At 36.0% G+C, this 18,844-nt stretch overlaps 1 protein-coding gene across 3 annotated transcripts in view; it reads right to left on the reverse strand.

Moving 5' to 3' along the window:
- LOC150087170 (transmembrane ascorbate-dependent reductase CYB561) overlaps positions 1-18,844 on the reverse strand; it is a 209,050-nt gene that overhangs the window by 77,489 nt on the left and 112,717 nt on the right. For all 3 annotated transcript variants that reach the window (XM_090371865.1, XM_090371863.1, XM_090371864.1), the window contains exon 3: positions 1,163-1,371. In XM_090371865.1, the coding sequence (XP_090227991.1) occupies positions 1,163-1,371 (209 nt within the window). The remainder of the gene's footprint in view (positions 1-1,162; positions 1,372-18,844) is intronic.

Below are 18,844 nucleotides of genomic sequence, written 5' to 3' on the forward strand. Positions count from 1 at the left end.
TCTGATTTTAGACTCTCCATGAAAGTGGCAGTAGAAATGCCTATGATTAAGTCAGAATCACTTTTCTGGTTTCGAATAGATTTGAAAACTGTTGGTAAAATAAATTTTCAGATAATAATCTTCTATATGTCTAAGAGTAATGGACACTGGAGAGAATCTGTAGATTGGAGAAAAATCAAATGTGTTAGCCACACATAAGGAAGGGGCTAAGTTGATTCAAATGAAGGTTTCTAAGACCTTCCAATATAAATTTCCACTACTAACTACAGTGGTTTTAAAAATGGAACCAGCTGTGGCAACTCCTTTTTTAAAACAATACAGGTGAAATCCAAATAACATACAACTAATCAACTCCTTGATATTCTCAATATACTAAAAAAAAAAATTAATGGTGTAGTTTAATTTTTTTTTATTTAGATTTAAATTTTTCCAGCACATTGAATCTTTTCAATGTACTGGAAAAAAAGATTTAAAGCTATGACAACCATGGCATAAGAAATAATCTTGCAAAAGTATCAATATATTAGAATTATCTAGCAAATTAGAATTGCCCTGTTACGCCTATAATTAAAATCAGATATAAAGTGCATTTTAAAAAGGTTGGAAATTTCAGTGAAAATTTCATTCAAAAATAAATATATATATATATATATATATATATATATATATATATATATATATATATATATATGTTAGTTAATTTTATTATATGGTATCTCTCTGTAGGGAATTAGATGTATAAGGACCAAACTAACTAATTAGTAAAAGAAAACTAGATGGATGGCCTATATTCTAAAAGAAAGCTAATAATAGAATGTTATATTCACTATTCTAAATTCTATTTTCCTTTACACTCTATTATTAGCTTTCAGCTTTAGAATACAGGCCATCCAGGCTAAAGCTAGTTTTCTTTTACTAATTAGTTAGTTTGGTCCTTATACACCTAATTCCCTACAGATACCATAAAATAAAATTAACTAATATAATTTCATGCACGTATAATGCCCAATTGTCCATTGTACAATAACATTAATGTTGCACTCTTTGACTTACGGTAAACTTTACTAAATATCATTTTTATAGTCTTCAGTAAGAACACAATATATATATATATATATATATATATATATATATGCTAATTCCTTTAAATTCTAAAACTTACCTGAAGCGAAAAAACAATTATGGTTATCAGTCCAAGCCAACTATGTAAAGTATACAGATTAGGTATGGGAGGTTCTGCAAGATTATGAGAATCAAAAGCAGCTTGCAATCCCACTACAGCAAATATAAAACCCATTATATGCAAAATAGCATGTAAAATCTTCAATCCACGTTTTCTTTCATTATGTAATAAACGATACACAAGGATTGCTGAAAAAAAAAAAAAAAAAAAAGATTGCCATCATTTAAATACTATACAGGGTGTCCATAAGGTCCGTGTGCACTTTAAAACTGAAATAACTTTGGTTCTATTCAAGATAAAAACAATCTATAAAATGCACTGGAGTGATAATTTATTCTAGTTTCTAGAGAATTTAAGAGAATCGTAAAACTTAAGATTTGCTAACCTCCATTACTGAATACAAAGTGTAGTACAATAATTTTGCAATTTCGCAAACATGTTTACCAGTTGTGTTTCAGTTACAGTATTGATTGCATTTGTGATCCTGATATGAAGATCGTTTCAAGAGCCGAGTTTGAGGAGTAAACCACACTTTTAAAATACTCCCACAGAAAATGATCCGATCAGGACAATCAGTTGAGCAAGTTGTTGAAGCAACTAACGCCCACTGCCGATCCGTCTGTTTTGGAAGACTTTGTAAAAATTTTCGAACCTTACAAGCAAAGTAGCAAGATGCCCAATCTTGCTGAAAAACCATATTGCTCCTACTCCAATCCCAATCTTGCTGAAAAACCCCTACTCCAAATATGGCAATTATGGTGATTAACTTTGCCATTAATATGAAACATTGCTTAGATAAGATGTTATTTTCAACAAGATGTTAAGATGTTATTTTAACAAAACTCTTAGCTTTCTGTTAAGAGTTAGAATTTTACTAACTTAGAATTTTGGAATAGGGGGCACAGAAACCACAAGAAGTCTGGAACATGAAAGGGATTTTCCTAAAGTCAGTGTCTGGTGTGCACTGGAAAAACACACATAATTGGTCTTCTTTTTTTTTTTTTTTTTTTTTTTTTTGAAATAGCAGTGGTTAATGGTGGTTAACGGTGATGCTATCTCGCAGTGCTACGGGAATTTTTTATTCTTGAACTAGTACAATTAAGAATTGAAGCAATATGGTTTTTCAGCAAGATTGGGGTAAAATTTTAGGGGTAGAATTTTTTTCAAGGGGTAGAATTTTTTTCAGCCTGGACTGTACTTGTTAACAGGAGAGACTGCTCCTACAGGGATGGGATACACTTAAATAGAAAGGGTGCAAGAATATTTGCTGATGCTATCGAGGCAGTGTTAAGTGGGTCGGAAAACTGCTAGCTTGGGGGGAGACAAAGACGAATAGATTAACAGCAGCCACTGGCAGAGGTGAAATAGATTCTTGCACTGCTTCTATTGGAATGAGCAGAAGCCTGAAAAACAAGATGCAGGATATTTCAGACACTGCTGGGAGTCGTTGCGGTACAAGTAAACACATGGGTTGTGTTAGGGTAGCTAAGAATAGAAATAGGTGCATGTATACTTGCGTGTACACCAATGCTAGGAGTTTAGTAAATAAATTTGATGAATTTGAGGTATTGCTCAAAACATCAAAGGCAGATATTGTTGGGATATCAGAGACGTGGTGTCACACAGATATAAGGAATGCAGAACTGGAATTTGGGGAGTACAACGTCTACAGAAAGGATAGACAGGATAGGAAGGGGGGAGGGGTTATGCTATTAGTTAAGAAACACATAAAAACCAAGGAAGTGAAGCCAGTGGACATCGCTGGACAGTGCAGTGTCGAGTCAGTTTGGTGTGACATAAGCACTGGGAGATCAAAATTGAGAGTAGCAGTGTGCTATAGGCCTAATGGCTCTGAGGAGTATAATAAGAAACTGAACAGGGAAATAAAGTGGGCCAGTAAATCAGAGAGTCTTATAATGGGAGATTTTAATTTCCCAGATATTGACTGGAATTTGGGGGCTGGTCACTCACACACTAGCAAGGCTTTTGTGGATTTATTGGATGATTGTTTTCTACATCAGCATGTTCAGGAGGCAACTAGAGGGAGGAATACTCTTGATTTGATTATCAGCAGTGATTGTTCATGCATTAAGAATCTGCAGATAAATGAACCACAAGGTGGCAGTGATCACAGTGTGCTGAAGTGGGATTTACTCAAAGAGGTAACTACCATTAGGGGTAAAGGGAAGGGTTATTGCTTTCGTAAAGGCGACTACGATGGACTGAGACAGTATTTAAATTCTATACAGTGGGACCAACTGATGATGTTACCAACAGCAAATGCAAAATGGGAAGCATTCAAAGAACTTATCTTGGAAGCTACTAGGCTTTACATACCAACTAAGAAATACTGTTCAAGATTTAGGCCTAAACTAATGAGGCATATGGCAGAGAAGAAAAATGCATGGGATACATACAAATTAACACATGACAGAGAAGCCTATGATAGATACAAGTTGATCTGTAACCAAGTTACAAAGGAGGTTAGGCAGGCGAAGGCAGATTACGAGAAATCTTTGGCAAGGGATGCAAAGAAAAACAGCAAGGAGTTCTTTACTTATGTAAACTCTAGAAGGAAGGGGATGAATCAGATTGGTCCACTTGATATCGATGGGTCAACTTTTGATGATCCTGCTCAGGTAGCTAACAAACTAAATGAATATTTTGCATCGACATTCACACATGAGGAGTTATTTAGTGAGGGGAATGCCAGAGGTGTATTCAACTCTAGCACTAAGCTAGAGAATCTTGTAATAACTGAGAGTAAAGTGGAGGAGAAATTGTTGAAGATAAACACAAGAAAGGCACCCGGGGTGGATGAGATCTATCCAGTTATATTAAAGGAGGCAGCAGAGGAAGTAAGCAAACCCTTAGCCATAATTACGAGAGCTTCCTTGGACTCAGGGGAGGTACCCACAGACTGGAAATGTGCAAATGTGACCCCAATTCACAAAGGAGGATCAAAGGCTGACACAAGTAATTATGAACCTGTGAGTTTAACTTCTGTTCCAGGAAAATTAATGGAGGCACTAGTTAAAGAAGCACTGCAGGATCATTTAGACAAGACATCAGTTATAGCTCAGACACAGCATGGTTTTGTTAAGGGGAAGTCTTGCCTGACCAATTTGATTGGATACTATGATGCAGTCACAAAGGAACTGGATGCAGGGAATAACTTTGATATTATATACTTGGATCTTAGAAAGGCTTTTGATACTGTTGCACATGGAAGACTGCTGCACAAATTGGAGCAGTGTGACATTGGAGGCAAATTGCTGCTGTGGATAAAGGGGTGGCTGAGGGGGAGAAGACAGAGAGTGGTAATCAATGGACACTGCTCGTCGTGGACTAATGTTATTAGTGGAGTCCCTCAGGGCTCAATGTTGGGTCCATTATTGTTTTCTGTATTTATAAATGATATACCATCATCAAGCTTAATGTCGAAGTTTGCAGACGATACAAAGGTAGGCAGGGTTGTCAAGGACACTACTGACACTATGATGCTGCAACAGGATCTGGAAAGTTTGAGCAGATGGGCTGAGAGGTGGCAAATGAAGTTTAACATTGACAAATGTAAAGTACTACACATGGGATACAGCAATCCCAGAGCAAAGTATCAACTCAGTGGTACTACACTGACAGTGGTAGAGAATGAAAGGGACCTGGGGGTGGTTGTGCAGGCAGATATGAAGTTCTCTGAGCAGTGCAGATGGGCTGCAAGAGTAGCTCATGGTGTATTGTCAATGATATATAGGAATTTTTCTAGCAGGGATAAGGAGGTGATTATTCCCTTGTATAAGGCAATGGTCAGGCCACACCTAGAGTACTGTATACAGGTCTGGAGGCCTCATTTCAAGAGGGATGTAGAGCTGCTAGAACGAGTACAGAGAAGGGCAACAAGATTAGTGAATGGAACAAAGGGGTGCTCTTACGAAGAAATGCTTAAGTTTTGCGAATTAGTGTCTGGAGACTAATCACCAGCGAGGTGATCTGATAGAGGTGTATAAAGCCTTGAATGGTTTGAGCATGCTCAATGCTGACAGGATTCTTCCTCTCGCTCAGAATAATCACCTGAGAGGGCATAAATTCAAATTGAGGAAAGACAGATGTAGGATAGACGTGCAAAAATTTGCCTTTAGCCAGCGGGTGGTTGGTTGGTGGAATAGACTTCCATCCCTTGTCGTGGAAGTGATAGCCTAAATAAGTTTAAGGCTCAGCTGGACAGGTATTTCGAACGAACAGAGGGGTGAAGTGGAAGTGGTTTTTTTTTTTGGCTGATGCTACATAAGCTTGCTTTCTTGCATCAAATGCCTCTACTAACTAATGCTAATGCTAATGTTCATAGCCCACTATTCAAACTGTTGGCTCAGTAATTCATAACAGTGCCAACTGTGGGATGCTTCAGTTATAATAAGCTTTGTTAACCTCTTAACAGAAAACTAATCTTGCATGGTAATTGTAATCCTCTTCCAGCAACATATGATGCAGTTCAATCTTGCTAGATCACTTGTGCAATTTCACCTTAAGAATTTTGTGTACTGCTTTAGGAACATCAAGTTCCAAAGATGCTAGGTATTAGTGATTTTTGTAAGCTTTGCTGAAAAGCTTCCTCAACCAATGCCACAGTCTCCTTGTCTAATCTGGGCCTTTCAATTCACAGCTTATCACTAACAGAATAAGTCTATTTAAACTTCTTCATCCAGTTTGAAATTGAATTTCTTTGCAGTGTTTCCTTTGCATAATGTGCTTAAGTCCATATCAGCAGTCTCTTCTAACTGCTGATATGGAAAGCTCTGTCAGACACAGTTCACTTTCTCTTCTACTGAAGTCATGTCTTGTAGGTAGATTATCTGAAAGAATCAAAAAACAAAATTAGAGTAAATTATGTAATTATTTTTGTGTATAAAAACTATAATGAATTTCCTCTCCAATGCATTTTACACTGTTTTTATCTCACATAAAATCTAAGTTACTGTAGTTTTAAAGAACACAAGGACTTTAAAGGGGACACCTTGTATATAATCATTTAGTTTATATCTAAAATTAAAAATTTTTTTATTCAGATAATATTAATTCATTTAAAATAAACAGAGATTATATAAATTTGACATCAGTGATAACTGGAGCTGTTTGACAAATGAATGCCTTTCCTATTGACAAGACAGACATAGAAATACCATACCCTAACCCAGTGCATTTCAAATAAAAAATCTCTTAGAAAGGCATGATATAATCCAAACTATTACCATTACTGTTCTTTATTTGTAGTACCATTGTCAAAAATACTTTTCATGTAAAAGTGAATTGTAAATAACAACCTCTGCCTTGAACAGTTAGTCCAGACTGTTCTGTGTCCTTCATGAACAACAAGAAGCATCTTGAGCAGTCACAACAGTTTATAAGCAACACCATTGCTAACCACTCTCAATCATTCAAAATGCATCATGGCTAGTGCATCATGAATTTTATTTATCCCTTTGTATGGATAGTTTACCGTATTATAAGGCTAAGTACTTACAGTGTTTCCCACTGCTATGAACAGCAAGCTAGCTTCTGAATAACTATAAGGATGGGGAAATTTTTAAGTTGTGAAAAAACAAACAAAAAGATAAATGATTCTAAACCTATTAAAACAAATAAAACAGTAGTTATGCCTTATAGCTTTAAGAACAGAACTGTAAAAGGTGAAGAAACATCCTTTGTGTTCTTTGTTTAACTCAGCATTGGTCAAGTGGAAATCATTCTGACCTCCTGTTCTACTTTTTTTCACTCGCGGCTCTATTAAAAACGTCCAAAGTCTCTACTGAAAATGGTCAACATAACCCTCAAATTGGTAATATCTTGTATATGACTCTGCTTGACCAACAACGGGTTAAATCTAATGAATTAGGACCTCCAGTTAGAATGAAACCTAATAAATTAAGATTTTCATCCAGAAATAAAACGTTAAATTTGCAAGTAAGCCTTGTGACTTTACTGTCAAAAATTACTGAAGAGATAATAGAAAACTTCATAAAAGTTGCTATTACATTCTTTCACGGGTCTTATAAAACTGTTACAGAAATAAATAAAGAAAAAAAAAAAAAGTCATGCAAGCAACTTATTATTCACAGTTTCATTATGCTGGATGATAGCTGAAAACTGTTCCACATTCAAATGATACAGTACCCAACATATTTCAGAAAGCTCTAACAATATTAATGAGCAGTTGACTGAGAAAGTACCAGACAGTCTTTGCAATTAAAGTAGAAAACACCCATTGACGTATTTAGAGATACAAATTAACAGCTTATGTACATCCTGCTGTAAGCAAGGTGTTCAGTGAGACTTACTATTTTAGACAAAAGGCCTTGAGCTTTAGAAAACTTGACAGAAAAAACTTGTAACTAAACAAGGGATTAAAATAAAACTTTAATAAAGGAAATAATATATAAAGGTGTAAAAAAACACTAAAATGGAATTAAAAGATTAAAATAAAAATTAATTAAAAAAATTAAAATAAAAATCAATTCAGCAGCAGCCTGGAAAGCAAGGCAATGGGGATTTTCCAGGACTGCTGGGAGTCATAGTGGAACAAGTAAATACATGGACTGTGTTAGGGTAACTAAGAGTAGAAACAGGTGCATGTATACTTGCATGTACGCCAATGCTAGGAGTATAGTTAATAAATTCGATAGGCTTGAAGTTCTAGTCAAGACATCAAAGGCAGATATTGTTGAGAAAGCAGAGACATGGTGTCACACAGACATAAGCAGTGCAGAACTGAAATTTGGGGAGTACAATGTGTACAGAAAGCATAGACAGGACAGAAAGGGAGGAGGGGTTATGCTGTTAGTTAAGACACACATAAAATATAAGGAAGTGCATCCAATTGATGTTGGTGGACAATGCAATGTTGAGTCTGTTTGGTGTGACATAAGCACTGGGAAAAGAAAAATGAGAGTAGGTGTTTGCTATAAGCCAAATGAATCTGATGAGTATAATGAGCAATTGTGCAGTGAAATAGAATGGGCCAGTAAATCAGTGTGTCTTATAATGGGGGATTTTAATTTCCCAGAGATTGGCTGGAATTTGTGGGTTGGTCACGGACACACAAGCAAGGCTTTTGTGGTATTTATTGGATGATTGTTTTCTACAGCAGTATGTTCGGGAGGCAACGAGGGAGTAATACTCTTGATCTGATTATCAGTAGTGATTCTTCATGCATCAAGAATCTGCAGATAAAGGAACCACTAAGGAAACACATAAAGGAAACACTAGGTGGCAGTGATCACAGTGTGCTGAAGTGGGATTTACTCAAAGAGGTAACTACCATCAAGGGTAAAGGGAAGGATTTTTGCTTTCTTAAGGTGATTGCGGTGGTCTGAGACAGTATTTAAATTCTATACGGTGGGAACAACTGATGATGTTACCACCAGCAAATTCAAAATGGGAAGTATTCAAAGAATTAATCTTGGAAGCTACTAGGCTTTTCATACCAACAAAGAAATATTGTTCAACATTTAGGCATAAATGGATGTCAGATGAACTAATTAGACATGTGACAGAGAAGAAAAATACATGGGATACATATAAATTAACATATGACACAGAAGCCTATGATAGATATAAGCTGGTCTGTAAAAAAATTACAAAGGAGGTTAGGCAGGTGAAGGCAGATTACGAGAAATCTTTGGCAAAGGATGCAAAGAGTTCTTTACTTATGTAAACTCTAGAAGGAAGGGGATGAATCAGATTGGTCCACTAGATATTGATGGTTCAACTGTTGATGATCCTGCTCAGGTAGCTAACAAACTAAATGAATATTCTGCATCTACATTCACACATGAGGAGTTATTCAGGGAGGGGAATGCTAGAGGTGTATTCAACTCTGGCAGTAAGCTAGATAATCTTGTAATAACTGAGAGTAAAGTGGAGGAGAAATTGTTGAAGATAAACACAAGAAAGGTACCGGGTGGTGGATGGAATCTATCCAGTTATATTAAACGAGGTGGCAAAGGAAGTAAGCAAACCCTTAGCCATAATTACGAGAGCTTCCCTGGACTCGGGACATACCCATGGACTGGAGAAGTGCAAATGTGACCCCAATCCACAAAGGAGGATCAAAGGGAGACAGAGGTAATTACAGACCTGTTAGTTTAACTTCTGTTCCAGGGAAATTAATGGAGGCATGCATTACAGGATCATCTAGACAAGACTTCAGTTATAGCTCGGACACAGCATGGGATTGTTAAGGGGAAGTCTTGTCTGACTAATTTGATTGAATACTATGATGTGGTCACAAAGGAACCGAATGCAAAGAATAACTTTGATATCATATATTTGGATCTTAGATGTTATTTGTTATTTGGTTTTTAGGAGCATTAGCAACTAAGGCCATATTGCTCCGTGATATGCGGTGGTCATTCCCTGACCTTTCGGCATCCTCCGTATTTGGTGGTGACGGGCTCGAACCCCGGTCTAATCAAGAAGCGTGTGCTAAGCACTGCTGCTCCTTCCCACCTGGCTACGGAGGCACCCTTGGATCTTAGAAAGGCCTTTGATACCATTGCACATGGAAGACTGCTGCACAAATTGGAGAAGTGTGGCATTGGAGGCAAATTGCTGCTATGGATAAAGGGATGGTTTTGTGGTAGAAGACAGAGAGGGGTAATCAATGGACACTGCCTTCGTGGACTAATGTTATTAGTGGAGTCCCTCATGGTTCAGTGTTGGGTTCATTGTTGTTTTCTGTATTTATAAATGATATCGATGATGGTATATCAAGCGTAATGTCCAAGTTTGTAGACGATACGAAAGTTGGCAAGGTTGTTAATGACACTAATGACAGTACACTACTGCAACAGGATCGAGAAAAGTTGAACAGATGGGCTGAGAGGTGGAAAACGAAGTTTAACATATGGGAAAAGAAAAAGAAGAAAATGAAATAAATAAATTTAAGGCTAATCTGGACAGGTATACAGGTATTTGGAACAAATTGGGTGAAATTGGAGCTTTTTTTTGGCTGATGCTACATAAGCTTGCTTTCTTGCATCGTATGCCTTGCATCGCCATTTTAGGAAGGATGTAGATTTGCTAGAACGAGTACAGAGAAGGGCTACAAGATTGGTGAGAGGAACAAAGGGGTGCGCTTACAAAGAAAGGATTAAGTTCTGCAAGTTGCAGCAGCTGGAGGCTAGGCATGTGCGATCGAGATGTATAAGGCCTTGAATGGTTTGAGTAGGCTCAATACTGACGGAATACTTCTGCTTGCTCAGATTAAGAACCTGATGGGACATAGATTCAAATTGAGGAAAGACAGTTGTAGAATAGATGTGTGGAAGTTTGCCTTTAGCTAGCAGGTAGTTGATTGCTGGAACGGACTTCCACCTGTTGTTGTGGAAGTTGATAGCTTAAATAAATTTAAGGCTGAACTAGACGACATTTGGAGTGACCAGATAGGTGAAATGGGAAGGGTTGTTTTTTTTTTTTTTTTTTTTTGGCTGATGCTGTATAAGCTTGTTTTCTTGCATCATATGCCTCAACTAATGCTAATGCTAATATCAAACTTATTTTTCTCTCAGGAATGGTGCACTTCTGTTTCAGTTTAATAAAACATGAATAAGCAAAGTAACAACATGAGTATTAACCAAACCATTTAATTCTTGCATTATTGAAAAATCTTGCCATTGCTGAAAAATGTTTTAATTTGTGATACACAACACTAATGCAAATTACAAAATTACAAAGACCAAAGTTTTAGTCTTTGTAATTGATCAAAGTTCCATCAGGTATGTCTGATCTCTTCATCAGGGAAAGATATTTTATATGCAATGCAAAAAAAAAAAAAAAAAAAAAAAGTCTTTTGATATTCACTTTCCTGAATTGATAAAGGAGGCATCCTGTCTTGAATGTTTCTTGGTATTTCATTATGTATTGCTTTTATCAGTCTTTATTTAGCACTAGCAAGGGCACATGATGCAAGAAAGCAAGCTTATATAGCATCAGCCCAAAAAAAAAAAAAAAAAACAACTCTTATTTCACCCATCCCCTTGCTCAAATGTTTGTCAAGTTCTGCCTTGAATCTATTTAAGCTATCAACTTCTACAACAACAGATGAAAGTTTGTTCCAGCAATCAATCACCCACTGGCTAAAGTCAAACTTCCGCACATCTGTCCTACAACTGTCTTTCCTCAATTTGAATTTATGCCCTCTCAGGTGATTATTCTGAGCAAGAGGAAGAATCCCATCAGCATTGAGCATCCTCAATCCATTCAAGGCTTTATACACCTGAATCAGATCCCCACGCAGGTGCCTAGTCTCCAAACACTGTAATCTGCAAAACTTAAGCCTTTCTTCGTAAGAGCAACCCTTTGTTCCATTCACTAATCTTGTTGCCCTTCTCTGTATGCGTTTCAACAGCTCTACATCCTTTTTAAAATGAAGTCTCCAGACCTATATACAGTACTCAAGGTGTGGCCTGACCATTGCCTTATACAAGGGGATAATCACCTCCTTATCCCTGCTAGAAAAATTCCTGTATATCATTGACAAGACACCATGAGCTACTCTTGCAGACCATCTTCACTGCTCAGAAAACTTCATATCTGCCTGCACAATTACCCCCAGGTCTTTTTCATTCTTCACTACCCTGAGTATAGTACCGCACAGTTGGTACATTACCCTGGGGTTACTGCTTCCCATATGTAGTACTTTACATTTGTCAATGTTAAACTTCATTTGCCACCTCTCAGCCCATCTTCTCAACTTTTCTAGATCTTGTTGCAGCAGCGTACTGTCATTAGTGTCATTAACAACCCTGCCAACCTTCATATCATCTGAAAACTTGGACATTAAGCCTGATATACCATCATCAATTTCATTTATAAATACAGAAAACAACAATGGATCCAACACTGAACGCCGAGGGACTCCACTAATAACATTAGTCCAAGAAGAGCAGTGTCCAATGATTACCACTCTCTGTCTTCTCCCACTCAACCATCCCTTTATCCAAAGGAATAATCACCTCTTATAACCAGTCAGGTGCACGAGTTACCCATAATGGGGAGAAAATTGATACCTCACAATTTCATCATCCAAGTTTCTTGCGACAGCCGACTAACTGGTTAAAATAAATTTATTAAAATAAAAATGATATATACATGAGATAAAACAGAAATAAAATAAGATAAAAGCATTAAAATCAATAAGATAAAAGTGTTAAAATATAATATAATAAAAGCGTTAAAATACATAGTAGCTTTCAAAGTGCCTCTTCATTGTTGGGAGCTGATGAAGAGGCACTTCGCTTTTGGAGTGCATGTTGAAGTGCATTTAAGAAAAATGCACTTCAACATCCTTATTAGACTGACCAAGGGTATAGATCAGTGGTTTTCAACCTTTTTTTTAATAACGGCACCCCTACCCAATTTTCTGCCTGTTAGATCCGATTTTCTGTGTGTGTGTGTGTGTGTGTGTGTGTACTCGTATATATCTAATATTAAAAAAATATATATATTATTTGATAGTTATTATAATAATATAATTATAAAAATTACATTTCATAATACAAATTATATATATACAGTATATAATAATTTTATTCTTTATAAAGTAAACAGTAAACATCAATTATAGATCACCACAAAATTAAAAAGATACTGTACACCTTTTTATAATGAAATAAACTTATAAATTTTAAAAAAGTAATAAGTTTAAGTAACTTAAACCCAAATTACGTAGCACTCCTGGAATGTTGTTGCAGCACCCTAAGGTGCCGCGGTACCCAGGTTGAAAACCATTGGTATAGACTGTGCTATCAAAGAATTTTTGATTAATTTGATTCTGATGAACTTATTCGTCAGAAATGAATAAGTTATTTGAAAAATTTTTCTTTTTTTTTTTTACTTAATTAACATATCAAATTGGATTCAATAAATAGTTTTAAAGTCTTCCTTTTTAAAAATATTGTTGCATAAAAACTAAATTTAAAATTAAGCTAATGAAGCTATTGCTTCATTAGCTTATTTTAAAATTTAGTTCCAGATTTTACAAGTTACAACTTGATTTTCAAAGAGCCTTTGCTATCAGTGATTTGGCACGAATATTGTATCTCATAACTAATAACTTGTAGTGTAATGAAGGTAGTGTAATTGTAGAGTTTTAACTGTTTATTAAGTAGCTCAAAAATTCTAATCACATTTCATGGCATTAATAGGTAATTTTATTATCTATTACAACTAATTCATAACTTCACAAATGTAACGGTATAGAGCAGCCTTTCTCAAAGTGTGGTCCTCGGCCCACTTTGAAAAATTTTATAATCTATTACAACTAATTCATAACTTCACGAATGTAATGGTATAGAGAAGCCTTTCTCAAAGTGCGGTCCTCGGCCCACTTTTAAAAATCGTGGCCCTCATGGTGGGCCACGATTTTTATTACTAAATAAATATTTGTTCTGGTCACTTCATGCTAAGTGCTGTTTATGTCTGTCGCATTTATATCTGTGTCATGCGCCCAATGGGGACCGGGTTTCAGGTGGACCAAGTTGCAAGGAAAAGATGTCACCACCTTTAATGTTCAAAATAAAGTAAGAGCAATATGTATGAAAATGGAACTATGGCAGAAACGCCTCGACAAACAAGACTTTGAGAGTTTTACTATGCTGAATGATTTCTTGATGACGTCTGGCGAAAAATTTCTGATATGATCATCAAAGACTTGAAAGAGCACTTACGAGGCCTTTGCAACCAGTTCAAAAAATATTTTCCAAAACCAGAAACAGGATTTGAGAGGATCAGGAATCCTTTTACATGCTTGGAATACATAAAAAACATTGAGGGGAAGCTTTTGTCAAAAGAAATATACAATCTTGTCAAACTAGCTTCAGATATGTCATTCGTGTTTAGGGAAAAAAGTTTGATAGACTTTTGGCTCCAAGTAGAGTCGGAATATCCTGGACTCACCGACATAGCACTGAAGTACTTACTGCCATTTCCCTCAACTTATAACTGCAAAGTTGGTTTTTCAACACTTGTGAGTCTGAAAACAAAGAACAGAAATCAGCTAAACATGGAGCCGGATATGAGATTAAAACTCTCCAGCTTGGAATCAGATATACCTTTACTGGTTTCTGAAAGTAAGCAGTGCCATTCTTCGGATTAATTTATATAGTATATTTTGTTCTTTTTTTATATGTACCCACTTAATTCCTTGAATAAATAATTATATACTTTACAATTGTATCACTCCTTGGTATTATTTACAGTATATCCCAACTTCCAATTTTCATTCAACTTAATTTTTAGTTGGAATCAGTTCAGGGCTGACAATAAATACGAAGCCCACAATTTTACACTTCGAAGCAGCATTTGTAGGCTCACCTCTAGCGGTAAAATATGATCTATCTTTAAATATGAGTTATGGGAGGGGCTAGTGGGCCATTGAGTTATGTGCTGTGTCCAAGTGGGCCGCGATCATCAAAGTTTGAAAAACACTGGTATAGAGTAATACATATAACGTAAACTTGATAGTGTAACATGTATATGTATATATATAAGTGATATGAGTGAAGAAATATAGAAAAGAGTATAGAGTAGAGAAACAAAAGAAATTACATTATTAAAAAAACATAAAATAATATACATAAATATACAAATAAAAATAAAAGAATATAAATGTATTGCTATATAATGCACAAACCTAGTGTTGTTTTCAAAAGTCAACCGCCAGAAAAACAAGTCTCCATTTCTAACACAAAGCAAATGCCTTGAAATAAAGAATTTAAAAAAATGGTGAATTTAATAATTTAAGGAATTTTAAATTTATGAGATTAAGGCCCAAAGCTGATAAATACGGGGGAGAGCACATAATGCAGGCATGTGATTCACAGTTGACTCAACAGAGGAGCAAAAGTAAAATATACAAACAAAATAGTAAAGTAAAAGAACTCACATAAGCAGGAAAAAGTCACAAAACAAAAGAAATTATGTATAAAAAACATATAAAATATATTAGAAAACAGTCCTTGCGTGTCAGGGTTGCATATCATCCAAGTTTCTTGTGACTACCAACTAACCGGTTAAAATAAATTTATTAAAATAAATAAATGATATACAGTAAACCCCCGCTATTCGCGGGGGTTACGTTCCTGAGAAATGCCGGGAATACCAAAAACACGAATACTGAGTTATGGCTCCCATAGTAATAAAGGGGTTCTGTTCCAAAGTATGAAATATATAAGAAAAACTACTCTAAAATTTTGTCTATGTATGTATTATATGTACCTTCATAATATGACTATGTACATAGACAGTACATAGTGAAATGCAAGCATATGGCATCGAAATGAAAATAAGAAACAATTTAATATTAAATGTAATATTTATTAGAAATTTCAAACAAACTTATCCCGCCAGTGCTATCACCAGTCTCGCTAAAGTGTTGATAAAGGAGTTTTGCCTTTTCATGAACGATGAGTGAATTTAACAGAATTTTATTTTGATTTTGGTCTTCTATCCACAGATTTAAAGCCTTTTCCATTTTTTCCAATTTAACATCACGAGTTACAGAGCAAATTTTTGAAGCAATTAGCGCGTTTTCATGGACACTGTGGCGGATTTTTTCTTCCGATTTCTTGATTGATCGTACCGTTGATTCATTGATTTTATAATGTTTTTCCACTGAGGAGACACTTTCACCATTAGAAATTTTGTCTAATAACTCAATTTTGTTCACTAATATCATCACCTTTGATCTTTTCACATTTCCCTTGTTATTCGTAGCCATATTTTTGTACGGGTTATAAAGAACTTGTCCACAATAAAGTCACTTTCTTCCGTTAACACACTCGAAAAAGTCTGTTTTACACTGCAAAATGGTAGATTTATCACTTTTGTAAGCATATCAATTTATAAATTTATTCAATTTATAAGAATATAAATTAAAAGCAAACGACGAAACCTTCCATGACAAGCGCATAACACATACTCCACAAGGATTAGAGAGAAACATCCACGCTCGCAATTTTGTCACCCCTCTCCCCATCACCCGCTGAGTGCTGTTTTGACAAGCAAAGATAATTTTAGTCACGCCCACGATTTTTTTATGGCGGAAAATGTTCACGGCACTTTAAAATTCACATTTTTTCAGGTTTCACTTTATATTAAATCAGCGACCGCGAATACACGAAACCGCAAATACAGATACCGCGAATAGCGGGGGGTTTACTGTATACATAAGATAAAACAGGAAGAATATGGTTTTCCATTAAGTGTTCGTAAAACTAATGGCTTACAAGTGGCGCCTCCATAGCCAGGTGGGAAGAAGCGGCAGTGCGAAGCACACGCTTCTTGATTAGACCGGGGTTCGAGTCCGTCGCCACCAAATACGGAGGATGTGGAAAGGTCAGGGAATGACCACCGCATATCCCAGAGCAATATGGCCTTAGTTGCTAATGCTCCTAAAAACCAAATAACAAGCTTACAAGAAATAAAAAGGAAGAATGTAGGAAAGGAAACAGAAAAACATGGGATGGCTCAGGCAGTTTGTTGTTTGTTTGTTATTTGGTTTTTAGGAGCATTAGCAACTAAGGCCATATTGCTCCGGGAATATGCGGTGGTCATTCCCTGACCTTTCCGCATCCTCCGTATTTGGTGGTGAAGGGATCGAACCCCGGTCTAATCAAGAAGCATGTGTTACACACTGCTGCTCCTTCCCACCTGGCTATGGAGGTGCCTCAGGCAGTTTGGGGATGCAAATCTCATTCCTATAGAAAGGATCTTGAATGGAATTTTGAGAGTATAAATCATAAATTTAAAGTCAGTTATGAGAAATAATAATATACAGGCAACCTCTGTATAACACAGTAAATCTATAATATGGTTTTGCACGATTGATAAATTGTGGCAATACTTGCACAACACGGTACTTAAATAACACGGTTTCACTCTAACATGGTTAAAAAATTGCAGCAAACCTCACATAATGCAGTATTTTTGAGCTTTTGTGCAGGGGGAACCCTGCTATGTTGGATGTAATTTTTCAACATTTCCATTCTTTTTTGTGAATCCCTGCTGTTGACTTGATAGTAGCTATGCAAAAAAAAAAAAAAATTATTGGGAAATCCCCATATTTTATTTTTCCCCATGTTAAGTTCTGTGCTATTGAACTTAACATGGAATATTGAACTTAACGTTATTGTGCTTGTTTGAGACCATAAAAAATTGTGACTTCAAAGCGTGCAGTTCATGACTCTTAAAGTTTTGTAAGGTCGTTTTGGTTTTTATTTGATTGTCTATAAATTTTTCGTGTATGTATTATGAAACGTTGTTCTTAAGAACAGTATTGGAATAATTTCTTTGTTGTGAATTAAATTCCAGTCCTAAATTATGCCTAAGGAAAGTAAAAAAGCATTGCTCAAAAGACATTTTTCAATTGTGGACTGTATCGGAATCATAGCTTTATGCTCAAAGAAGTAAAACCATCAACATTAAATGCATGTTGGTAAAATGTATGGCCAGGGTCAGTTCATTGAGGAAATATGGTCGAACCAGTAGAAAAAGGAATCGAATAGAATTTGCTAAGTGTGATGATATGACTACTGAAGACGTTCAAGAATTACTAGCTGGCAAAGCAGATTTGGTGGAAATGGCACTGGAGATAAACCAAATCAATTCAGAGGATAATAGTACAGATGAAAATTCTGACGTTCCAAATTTTACACTAGAAAGCATATGAGAAAGCATAAATTTAGCATCTTATTTTTTGAATGTAGATCCTTTGACTGAAAGGAGCACAAAGTTCAAAAGGAACTTCAAAATTAAAAGTGCTTAGCTCCATACGACAAAAAGTAATCTATCAAGCAAAAGCAAACAAACCCAGATTACTGATTTTTTAAAGAGAGCAGAAGATACACAAAATCTAGCTGCTGAAGAAAGTTCAGAAGGGGAAGATATTCTGCAACAGAGAAAACGTTTGATTGTGCTTAGCAGCTGTGAAGAGGAAGAAAATTATATGAACGTACATTATCTGACATGTGTATTACAGTTTGTAAGACATTTGTTCAGTTATTACTATTTTTAATAAAAATGAAGTTTCCAATAGTTAGTGGACATAGTGTGTATCTGTCAGCAGTGCCAGTGGTCCTGCTAAAAAGGGCCACTGTGAAGAAACAAAATCTGCCAAGGCCAGATGAGCGTGTGAGTAATGCATGTACCATGGATATAGTCTTGTTTGTGTTGTTCATCTGGAAGGCCCAGTCACCAGGAAGAGGCATTCCAGCATCCGTCCACGGCATGAGGAGCCAGACCAGGTCAGTATAGGGATGCCTGTTGGAGTCCAGTTCCCCCCCCCCCCAGCAGAACATAAAAAGGACATAGAAGGAGAGAACTCAAGAAATGAAATGGGGCAAAGGGAAGGAGGTAAGAAAGGGAAGAGGAAAAGCTGGGACCTCGAGGAAGGAAGGTCCCAATAGAAAACAAAATAAAATAAATAAAATAAAAAATAATTATAGATAAAAAATAAAAAATAAAATAAAATAATTAGAAATAAATAAATAAAAAATATATATTTTTTTCTCTCTCTCTTTTTTTTTTTACTCCTACCCCTAAGGAATAGCAGAGGAGAATCTCAGTGGAAGAACCTTGCACAGCAGTGCAAGCACCAGCAGGAATGTT

This window comes from Mastigoproctus giganteus, chromosome 4 (genome assembly GCF_048544385.1).
Source record: "Mastigoproctus giganteus isolate SK-2022 chromosome 4, ASM4854438v1, whole genome shotgun sequence".
NCBI lineage: Eukaryota > Metazoa > Arthropoda > Arachnida > Uropygi > Thelyphonidae > Mastigoproctus > Mastigoproctus giganteus.